General features: G+C 39.6%; 1 protein-coding gene across 3 annotated transcripts in view; it reads right to left on the minus strand.

The window, feature by feature from the left end:
- akt3a (v-akt murine thymoma viral oncogene homolog 3a) overlaps positions 1 to 12,109 on the minus strand; it is a 74,063-nt gene extending 61,954 nt beyond the window's left edge. The window contains exons 1-2 of one of the 3 annotated variants that reach the window (XM_028468353.1): positions 12,028 to 12,109; positions 5,088 to 5,470 (exon numbers count right to left, since the gene is read on the minus strand). In XM_028468353.1, the coding sequence (XP_028324154.1) occupies positions 5,088 to 5,133 (46 nt within the window). In that variant the 5' untranslated portion in view covers positions 5,134 to 5,470; positions 12,028 to 12,109. The other 2 variants (XM_028468352.1, XM_028468355.1) reach the window with 2 other exon arrangements.
- Between the last annotated feature and the right edge of the window lie 311 nt (positions 12,110 to 12,420).

A 12,420-nucleotide genomic window follows, 5' to 3' on the forward strand; every position in this document is an offset into this window, starting at 1 on the left:
GTAGAGTGAGTCATTCCTCAGACAATGGAGACAGTTTGTAAAGCCACACTGGAGCGTGCACTTCCTCCGGATGTGAAAAGGATACGGTTCATAACAAAGTCTGCACTGTCTGCAGCATGTGTATGTGTACATGTGGGCTAGAGAGAATCTGAAGAAATGGAAACTGGAAGTAGTGCAGGGAGACAAATGCAGAGGAGAGGAGAGGGAGAGGAGAGGAGAGGGAGAGGAGAGGAGAGGGAGAGGAGAGGAGAGGAGAGGGAGAGGGAGAGGGAGAGGGAGAGGGAGAGGGAGAGGAGAGGAGAGGAGAGGAGAGGAGGGCAGAGGAGAGGTTGGACAGTGGCGGCAGTGACTGGTGATTGATATCAGAGATCTGGCACTGCCACCTGATCCAGCCAGCCACCAGCAACACTGAACTCACTGAACTCCGGGAGCCAAGATGGCTGCTACACTGCACTGCACCCAATGAACCCCACAGGAATCTGGTGTGTGTCCAGTATAGCAAATAAAGCTAAAAAAAACAGGGAGCTGTGTAGCCTTCAGAGGAAAGTATGAAAAAAAGAACAAATATAATCTCATAAGATTCTGGTGAGAAAAAGAAAGGGAGACATTTGTAAACATTGAGGATAAACTGGACCTGTCGCCATACCAACGGAGCTTACACTGGGAAAGCATTTACGCAAATGATCACACATTATTAAAGCAGCCAGCTATGTATACAAAGGTACTGAGGAAAAAACAAAGCAGATCTGAAGTCACAATCAGACGATCTTATCTATATCTTTATGTTTCATAATTCATGCTCATGGTATAACTATATATAAACTTCATAAAAACCTGAGTTGTATGTTTGTTTTTTAAATTCTGCAAAATGAAACTAAAATATTTCTAAACAGTCTTGAAGGACCAGTGTTGCTGCAGTTTTCGATAGAGACGGGCTGAGTGTAACGTGTGCAACTTCAGCTAAACTAATTCAAACGCTTGTTTAATATTTATAAATGCCTAATTAAAAAAAGTCAGCAATAAACTTTTGATTCCAGAAAGATTGTTTGTAAGATTTTTGTCTCTGAGAGAAAGAAACAAAGACTGAGCATAAAGTTTTCATTCATTTTTCCCCCCTAAATTGATGTTATTATTATTGTTTTTAATTTGATTATAAAATTCTGCAAAATGAAACTGTTTTGAAGGAGCAGGAAATTCTCTCGCTTGCAGTATTGCTGCAGTATTCGATAGAGAGACAACTAAGTGTGCAACTTAAGCGAAATGAGCTAAAATGCTTGTTTAATATCCATAAATGCCTAATAAATACAAGTCAGCTTTAAACTTTTGAATTCGGAACTTACGTGAGTGTAAAAAACACTAAAAAAGCTAAAAACAAAGACTGAACAAATAATTTATTTATGTATTTATTTCTTCAAATGATGATATTCTTCTTGTTTTTAAAATTAAAAGGAAAGAAAATCCAACGTACTTGGCATCTTGCTTCTAAATTGCCTCGAATACCAATAACATCAGTATAAAAACTACTATCTTGTGCCTCTGGCGCAGTAACTCATCTGCTTACTTTGATAAGCCATCATTTCATCTGAGTGGTAACCTTAAAGAACAACACCTTGGGAAGAGACAGGGTTTCAGAAGAGATGATGATGCCCTTCCTGTCTCCATCTGGCTCTGTGTTGTGATGACTGCTATGTGTTCAAGCTGTTGTAGGGTAACACTATCCACATTTACAGCAGTGTGTGACCTTTGTGGCCTTGCATGGGTGACACAAGGTAAACATCCACTGAATGAAAATGCACTTCATACTTCTATCTTTAAAAGTAAAAGATTTTAGCCTTGGACTTAAAGGAGTGCAACATTTGCAGCTACACATTTTATTATTTACTGATTATTTTCTAAAATAAAGAAATGATGCATCCGAAGCACTACCCTCTAAAACTGAAAAAAGGAAGGAAATATTTATTGAGTTTGGGAAGAAGTGAGAACATAGATGGTTGGTCATCTGAGGCCACACACTACTGTATTCTCTCCAGTTTGAATGCTGTAATGAGGAAATGAGTACAGTTGGTAATAAATGACAGGAAACGTTCATCTTTGTTGTTTGCACTCATGCCCGTTGGCTTCCTTTTTTAATCTTCTGCTTGTGTAGGTTTTTTTTTGCTTCCAATATCTCCTCTGGTTGTATGTTTGATGCAGAAATGTTTTCAGGGCACAGTTTTTGCAACTTGACTTGGATTTAAGCATGAAAATTGTAAAGATTGGAACAAAGGAAATTACAACGTACTTGCATTCACGTTGGGCAAGGATAGAATCTATCAACAAGTGGTTCTTACTGCAAATGCACACAACTCAGAAGAATGGAACTGATGATTGTGTATGACGAAGACTATTACAGTAATTTACCAAAATCTACCATTAATGTATAGCTGGTTATTGATAGAAAGTGCTTGCATGTTTTTATATGATACACATGTAAAATATACCCCCCTGTTCTTGTATGTGGTGGTTTTTCGGCTTCCTTCAAAAGAGTATTCTATCCAACCCTTAACTAAACCATCCTATCAAGTAATTACTGTACAAAGCACAGCTGCAAGTGTTGGAGTGATTGTTCTATAATCCAGATGTTGACAGACAGATTCCAGGGGTGTACGTACCTGTCTGTACATCCAAATGATTTCAGGCAAGTGACCGAGTCTGTGTTTGAAATATCACACTCCGTAAACTCAATGAGTATATTCTGTCTACACTATAATATAAGTATGATTAGGATGATGACCGTTCCCACGGAAGTATACTTCAAAGTTTCCCAAGATGCATTTCAAACCTACAATGACAAAAACCTAAAGCACACTGGGGCAAAATATCTCCGTTGATTCGCTACCAAGTAGTGACGAAGTAGAATGTCAACAAGTGGTCATTTGATCCATAAAACTCACACCTACACATTTAATTCCGACATTTCAGGGATTTTCGGAGATCCACCGCCATTGAACTACTGACAAAATTGTGTTAACTTCACTATTAATAAAAGTGTTCAAAACTAATGGAAGAGAAAAAGAGATGCTTTTGTTTTGATGATTTTACATTCCGCTTGCAATGCATCATGGGACGGTTGAGTATGACTAGTGTGCCCACTGTGCATACTTCAAAAATGTCATGATATACAGTAGTATACATCTGGGTATTTCTCACGTACTCAATCTTTGCATACTATCTAATGTGAACGCACTGTATACTCATTTTGACATCAGACTTAGTATGAGCAGTATGTTAGTTTGCCATTTCCAACACAGCCAAACTCTCAAATTGCTCTCAATTGGAGGATTAGCAACATTCATGGCAGCTCTGTGTGATATAGGCTGAAATATCTTCTGATAACGTTCATGGTTTGAAAGCTCATAGCTTATAAAGCATGTCCATTTCTCTTGGAGAACATCAACATTTGAGTTTCATTAAAACAATCAACTCAATGAGCAGTGGCGATATAAGAGGGAGAATGCGGGGGAAACGCAGTAAAGCATTAAATCCATCTCATAAGTTGAGCTTTGGTGTCTGTGTGTGAGCACATGCACATGCGTGGCTCATCTGTGGCCTTTCCTGCTGTATCATTCGAGTAAAGTGCTGTCTAATGACTAAGACTGCAGTCTTTGCTGTATCACGATCCAAACAGTGAGTCAGCACCGGAACCTGCTGCTGCTCTACTCACACACACACACACACACACACACACACACACACACACACACACACACACACACACACACACACACACACACACACACACACACACACACACACACACACACACACACACACACACACACACACATGGATTCAGACAAAGATGTAGCATATGATTCAGCCAAGCATCTATATCTCTATTGCAAACAAACACCCCTCCTTCCTATGTCGCTCTCTCTCTCTCACTCTCCTGCAAAATGACAAACACTGGTATTGCTGCGTCGTGACTGGGGGCGATGTGTTCCTCTTAATATGCAGACGACTGTCTGAGGATTACACTGGAATGTTGGCACCGACAAACAAAGATTTCCCCTCCTCTCTTTTCTGCTACACAGTGCGAGTGCTGTATCTTTTGAAGAGTTTGACCCAATAAGAGATAAAATTGGACTTTAAAATACTGAAAAGTGCCCTCCTTGTGTGCCACTAGATGAGCCTACATTTCCCAGAAACCTGTCCGCCTCTTAGACCATGTCACTTCCTGTTCAAGGATCTCTGGATACCACTGCACTGTCAAAGGAATGATGCTTCTTGTCCGAAAACTTTGGAAATCCCCCCAACTATTCACCCCTAGAGACACTCTCCCTCCAAAAAACACACTTTTATTCACAAACCAGCACCAGACAAGAAAGCATGTGAAGTTTTGCTTTTAAATTACAGAAGTGTATCATATTTTATGGTTCAGTTTAACCATATAGCAAAATAACTTTCCAACGCAAACATCTGATAATAATACAATAGTTTTCCAACTTACCCAATTTATTTATTACTAAACAGCATGTGTTCAACAACACAACAAATGACCCTTCAACCTCAATTCGTACCACTTTCACTGACACCATTCAGGCTTTTCTTAATTACTTGCTCCCAGCTTACGACTCAGTTGCATTTAGACATAAATATTCCTATTTCACAGATGAGTAGACACAGGTTTATAAACGCACCAGGCTGCAGCAGCTTAAATAAGGATGAGATATGGTAATATACACACACACACACAGATATAAACTTATGCACACACTGCTTTTCCAGACCAAACCTGATTGAGGACAAAGTGACGCTTATAACAAACAGTCATCCATGCTTAGAATAAGAAGACACTGCCCTTATGAGGGTTAAACACACACACACACACAGAGACTAGTGTGTACACAGGTACACTGAAGAGAAGGACATTCTTGTTGAGCACACACTCCACTGCAAACACTCACATCCTCCAGCCGGCACATGTGGACAGGCAAGGCCGGGCCCTGAGACTAGACACGAGGGGGGGGAAGAGGAGAGACAGCAGAGGCACAGAGAACAAGAAGTGGCAGAAGAAGAGCAGAAGGCACAAGATGTTCTTTTCTTACCCCGTTTTTGGAGCCATCCCTCTCTAACGATGGTGACATCGCTCATGGTTCCTTCACGCCGAGTCTGATGCCGCTACACGCCTGCTCCACAGAGAGAGGGAGAGGGGAGGGGGGAGGAGAGGAGGGGAGGGGGGGGCGGCTCTCCCAGCCTCCGCGTCACTCTATCTCCCTTCCTTTCCCGTTCACCCTCTTGTTTGCGCAGCCTCTCTCAGACGCACAAACACACGTTATATGTGTGTGTGTGTATGTCTGTATCGTCTTGCTTCCTGTTGTGGCTTATCTTCCAAACCTCCCTCTTCTTCTCCTCCTCCTCCTCCTCTTCTTCTCCTCCTCCTCCTCTTGTCCCTTCTCCAGACCTCCCTGCTCACCAGCAGTGACTCAGACTGGAAGGAAGTGAAAGGAGAAAACAACATAAGGAAAAAAAACAAAACAAGGCATGGCTTTATTTTTCTCCTCCTCTTTTTCTTATTCCCAGAATATGTGACAAAAGGTTCCTCTGCTCCACCCTTACTCACTTCCTCTTTCTATTGCCAACAATATTTCAGCTAAACAGGCTGAAATATGGCAAAGCTTTTTGACAAGGTAATATGTGACCTTGATTTTCCAACCAACGTTCCTCATTCATTCATTCATTCATTCATTCATTCATTCATTCATTCATTCATTCAGTGATTTCCTTCTCTGGAGACCATTTGGTACAGATCCAATGATACTTTCTTCAATGTGTGTGTGTGTGTGTGTAGGTTGACTAGTCTATGTGTGGGAGACGGGAGAGCATCTCAGGACTGTGGAGTAAGGCTCGGCTAAAAATAGTAACAGTGGCAGTTAGGGATGCTCTCGCACTCTTTTTCTCTCTGCAAATCTCTGCACCTCACTGGCGTCTCACTCCCGCTCTTTACTTCTTCTCTCTCTCTCTCTGTCGCGCTCACCTCAAATGCACCCTACCCTACTACACTACTGTATTACACAATGCGCAGCAGCACTACGCGGCTCAGCTTGAATGGGGGAATCAGCATCACAGGGGGGCTGAGGAAGCTGGAAATCAGCATTCAGATCAGCTACTGTCTGCACCGCTGCAGACATGTTGCAGTGTGCAAGCTAAGGCTTGATGAATGCATACGTGTGTGCATGTGTGCGCATGAATGCATGAAAGCAGGTAAAAAATGGGTAATAATCAACTAGGTCATTTATGTCAAACTCAAGGCTTGGGGGCCAAATCTGGCCCTTCACAGCATCTGATTCGGCACACAGGTGAAATGACAGAGAAAATATTAATCACTGTGTAAATCAGTGGCTCTCAACTTTTTCAGCCCGTGACCCCCAAAATAATGGTGCCAGAAACCGGGGGGACCCCCACCGTACCTGAAGGTGGTTGAACACAGACATGAACATTAAAGAACAGTCATGTAGAGACAGAGCTATCTATAAGGAGGAATAAAGGGGAGAGATTTTTGTGACCCATTCATAAAGTCAGCAAAATAATGGTCCTTTGTCATATGAATCTGTGATAAACACGTTTATTTATTTATCTGAATAATATCCATTGTTATCCAGGAAGTTTACTATTATTTGTGCCATAGTACATAGTCATCTTAAAGATGTAAATCCTTGTTTTAATCAGAAATAAAATGGGTTAAATATGACCAAAAATTGTAAAAATGATGGTGAAATGGGATTTTAAAAACCACAGAAATTGATTAAAAGTTGCAAATTAAAGTGGCCAAAAACAGACAGAAAAAGTAGTAAAAAGGGTTCAAAAAGTCAATATTGGCTTAAAAGTAGAAACAATTAGTTTAAACTGGCAAATAATGGGCACGTCAAATTGTAAATGTGGTTAAATTGGCAAAAAAAAAGCATGAAATATGGTTAAAAAAGGTTAAAGGTGACAATAATGGGTCAACATATGTGACCTTAGGTGGGAAAAGTAGTGGAAAGGATTTATAATATGTGCCAAAAATGTCTTGAAAGTGGAAAAAATTTGCAGTCAAGGCATTGAAATTTGATAAGGAAGTGGCAGAAATGGGAGTAATGTAGCAAAAATGCATTAAAAGGAGCAAAAATATGGCAAGAAAAAGTGATGAAAATAGGTTAAAATATGGAAGTTTGATGTAGTTGCAGAAAAATGGTAAAAATAAGCAAAAATGGGCTCAAATTATTCAAAAAATATTCTTAGTTCCTTGAAGGCATCTGGCGACCCCCTCCCAGTGTCTCGTGATCCCAAATGGGATTCCCACCCCAAGATTGAGAACCCCTGTTGTAACTTACCAAATAATTCAGTTGTGAATTGTTGTTGAAAGAACTCTTAGTTTTTCCAAAATCCTGCAATTTTTCTCAAATTATTCCGCAAAATCTCCCCAAATTAAATAACATTTGGTCAAAAAAAAAAAAAAAAATCAAACAACATTTAAATATCTGTCACTTATTTGCTTGGAAATTATTGATGCCTTCCATACTTCATGTCGAATTTATAACTGGAAGTGCAAACATGGGCATATTAATGTTGAAAATGTTTGTTTTCCCGCCTAAATCTTGCGGCCCACGTGTGATTGAACTGGTCTGTGTTTGACCCTTGAACGAAAATCTTACACACAATCTTAAACAAATGTATTGTATATTTTCACTTTCTCAAATATAAAAAATAGTTCAAATAAAATGCAGTATGAAGAAGACAAGAAAGAGAAAAGGGAGGAAAAAATAAAATAAATAAATAAAATACAGTATAATAATATCTGAGGTGCCGCATCTTGTGAGTCTGTGCACTAATCCTGGCTACTCTGTATTTGTTACACAGTACAAAAAAAATAATAAAAAATAATATTAAAATGTAGTCACTATCCAAAAAATGTTGGGAACCACTGCCTTAAACCTTTAAGCAAAAATATATCATTATTATAACACTTGGATATCAACCAAAAAGAAAGAAACCAGGTTTTTTGGACAGTTATCAATATCTGATCAATCTTTTATGTTACAGTCCTACTTAATGAAAATACAGCTATCCTAAACCTTTATCTGAACTATTGTAGTCTTTATTAAAGTGAATGTAGATAGGATGAAAGAGGAGTCTCATTGTCCAGACAGACTGACCCTTTGTCACCAGGCAGCTGTTGCCATGGTGACATGCACTGCAACGATGAACCTGCGGGCAAAGAGAAGCACGTGCTGGACGCACATTTCTCATGAGATCCCTGAGGAAAAGTATGAATTTCTGACCAAACTAAGCGATGATCATTACGTTGTTAATTATTGGGATTTGTTTATTTATTGTAACTATTTTAACTAAGGCTCGTGGAGTGATTTCAACAATACGACTGCATGGGAAACACAACGAAAGTAGGGCACAGTCAAAGAGTTCAACAAGCGTTCATCGACCAGCTGCAGGGTGTATTTAAATTTTACCAACTTCGTTTTATTAAAGAGAAAATTTAATGCTGATCCAGGCTGTTGAAGAGTTCTTAGTGTTGCTAGTCACAAACATTTTGTAAAGAAAGAAGCATGAAGATTTTTGCTTCAGGATTGCTCTCATACTTTCTCTCTCAGTGGGGGAATTATTATTAAACGTTTATTTATTTCTTGATTTTAAATAATTTTATTGAACGTTATCTTGGCCTGCTGACCTTTTCAAACATTAACGTTATTATTTTGGTGAAAATTATTGGGGGCGGCAAGTTGATTTTAAATGGATAAAAGTGATTAGTATGATAAATATGATCATAATCATATTAATAAGCAGGGGTGCACATAGGTGGTGCACATTTTTCTGAGGTTGACGTGTGAAGCCACGATCACACCCGGACTCTGCCCGGATCCACTATTTCTACATTAAGTACTTTCAAGATTAAGTCTACGCAGCTGAAGGATTGATCGACATCAAAGTTCAGAGTTCTGTTGTTATCCAAAATAATGCAGCAGTCAGCACCTGCATCCTCACTTGCATTTGCTTCAGGAAATGCAAATATTCTAGTTATATTTTGGCATTATCCATCACTTTACTGAATTTCAACTCAATCCGTTGACCACTGAATTAAATTTGAAACTATATACACAACCGAGTTCCGATAAATTTGGAAACTGACAGGAAAACAGGTGGGTCCTAAATCCAATTATCTGCCGTATAATCGTAATCTCCGTTGAAGTACCTTCGAAACGACATACTACACGACTATGTTCAGATATATTTGCAAATTACCATGAAGGATGCCTTCAATTGCCTTTGAAATGATATATCACACGGCATTGTTAACTTACGATAAACTTGGAAATTACTGTAAAGAGGGGGTGGGCTCCTGGGTCAATGAGGCTTGAGCTCCAAATCAAATCGTGCGAAGTAAAGTCGTAATCTACGTTGAATTGTCTTTGAAACAATATATTACAAGACTAGGTTCTGATAAAATAGATAGATAGAATATCCATGTCAAATTACAGCCCGATTCAACGAGCATTAACGGAGGAGTAGTCATTTGAAAAATGGCGTCCCCAGGGGCCGCCTGGCACCCCCATGGGCCCCAAATCAAAAATTGGGCTCTGACCATCGATGCGTACACAACCTTAGATTATACCTACCAAATTTCACCCCAATCCGTTCCCGAATAACAGAGGAGTAGTGATTTTAACTAGAGTACACAACAAGAAGAAGAAGAACAACAAAGTGAGTGGCATTTTGTGTCCAGTAGCTCGGTGTCACGCTCTGAGTTTACCTCCGTACTGAGATTATGACCCTAACCCTAACATAATCCAATAAACAAATAAAACACGTGTCTGTTCACTTTGAAAACAATAATAAACAAAAATGTATTATTACTTTTTTTAGGAAAAATTCACTTTCTGGTAGTGCGCATATACAATCTCAGTACATGACACTGGCCTAAAACTGACTGCCATCATGTGACGCAAACTTGGGAATTATGTGGTTTTTGTTGTATTTCTGTATTTAGATGGGCTGAGATATCTACAACGGTAAATCTACAACTTTCTCCTGCGGGCCAAATTGAGTGCTCTAATGGTCCGGATTTGGCCCAAGGACCCTGAGTTTGACACGTCACATATGTTAGAGGTTCTTGTTAAAAAATAGTTTTTCGTTAATTCATTGAGTGCCATTCACGTCTATAGACAACAATTGGTTTAGTAACGTGGAGTGCCATTCCCGTCTATAGACGTGAATTGTGTTTTTCAGCTGGGGTTGCTAGGAGACAGTGTGACGAAGCTCTCCGGTGAATATCTAACTTGTACCATGATGTAGTGACCAACTGGTGACATGTAGGTGGCAGGAGCACACCTTTGGATAAGAGATCACCCATGATGAGCAGAGGTCAGAGTGAGAGGAAAGGAGTTTATGAGACAGAAAATGGCGCTACGAGAGTTGATGCTGAAGTTCCCAGCAGCTCCCAGCAGTTCACACTCGACCAAAACATATGTGGAACCTAAGTGGACTATTGAGAGTGTGGCGATGGTGAGAGAAAAACGATCAAAAAAACGGAGCCAGCGCATGTCCGGGATGAGGAGGAAGTTGCGTGTGTGGAGAATGACAGGGGAGAGACTTGGAGGACGGCCAAAATACAGTACAGCTCTGACCTAGATAGTAAAATATTTATAATTTTGCCATCAAAAGCCCGGTCTCAGTGTTGTTTATGTAGTTTTATAGAAGGAAACCAATGTTGAGATATCCCTCAAGCAAAAATAAAAAATTGCTTCCAAGTCACGAATAGATTTTTTCAGAAAAAGCCGAAAAAGCCGTTTTTCTCAGCTGGCGATTTGTGTGAAACTTGCCTCTATTCAACTGCTGATTACAGAACAACAAAACAAGCTAGAAACAAAATTATTTTTTTCTGATGAAAGTAGAGTCTAATCGTTGCGTATCTGGTTCAAAATACAAAATATTCTGTGGGTCTTTAAAAAATATTCAAAATGCTGTAAAACGGCTGGCACTGAGTGGGTAGAAATTTTGAAAATGGCTGGCACTGAATGAGTTAATAACAGTCTTTAATGGGATGAATGCTAGAAAACTGTGTGCATTTGACACTACATTAATACAGTGTAATTGAATTGTTGTACTTATGTAATAATGTATTTTCTCTAAATTTTACAAACTATTTTGTGAGACAATTTAAAAGCTCTTCTTTTTCTGCTTCTTCTTTTTTTAACATCATATGTAATAAGACATTTTATTCATGGAACTAATGTTTTTTTTGGGGGTTTTTTCCCCTTCATGGTAACATTTTTCTTTAACCTTGTATGCAGCTCTTTGTAAATAAAGTTGAATTAATTTGAATTGACTGATGAGTAGAGCCCACGTGTAGCTGCACTCAGTGCACTGCATCATCTACGTCACGTTGGTTTGTCAGAATGACGTATACATTGCTTGCGGCGGAATTGAAAATACATGCATTGACGTAAAGGCAAGATGTGATACTGTAAATTATAATGTTGTTTTGTATAAATATTCTATCGTCCTGCTATTATACTGTGACATTGAAGCACGGCCCCGCCCCCACCGTCCTACTACAACCCCACAACACGTTTGACACACGATGATGATGATGATGATGATGTTAGCCACAACACTGTGCTTTATTTGTTAATTAGCCTACCTCTAGCAGCCGGTGTTGTAATAATATCCGAGCACCTGCTGTTCACTCGACGTAATTCTTTTTAAATTCCCGTCCGTTCTCCGTTTCTTTCTGTATTTCGTCCAAAACGCAGCACGTCGGTTAGTAGAAAAAAAAAAAAAAAAAAAAAAAAACACGGTGTAAACGTCTACGTCATAGGGCGTGACGATGAGGGTGGGACTGTTTTTAGTCGCCGCCACATCACAAGGATTTCCCGGGAAGCGGCGAAAACCGCAGGAAGATAATGACGTCACCAGAGCAACGGCAACCCCCTCTCTTTCTCTTTCTCCCTCGTGAACATACACACACCCACGCGCAGGCACACGCAGACAAACCCATTGAAGTCGCGCCTAAAGCATGCGTGTCAGTTCCAGCTCGTCCATGGTCCACGGTCCAGTGAACTGTCCTCATCCTGTGTGGTGTAACCAGGACAGCTGATCAGCCAATCATCGCGAGAGTTCAGCTGCTCTATGTACTTATGTGGCCATAACCCCACTTAATGATCCTAATTTACACAGGGACCGAGTAATAAACAAGGAGATGGGCTCAATATTATATATTAATATATGAACATGAAATTATATTGGGAAACTTTCATAATATACCCTTTAAAATGTTTTCTTCTTCTTCTTCTTCTTCTTCTTCTTCTTCTTCTTCTTCTTCTTCTTCTTCTTCTTCTGCTTCTGCTCACTTCTTATCAGGTGATTATTATTATTATTATTATTATT

The sequence above is a fragment of the Gouania willdenowi genome, chromosome 15, assembly GCF_900634775.1.
Source record: "Gouania willdenowi chromosome 15, fGouWil2.1, whole genome shotgun sequence".
Taxonomy (NCBI): Eukaryota; Metazoa; Chordata; class Actinopteri; order Blenniiformes; family Gobiesocidae; genus Gouania; species Gouania willdenowi.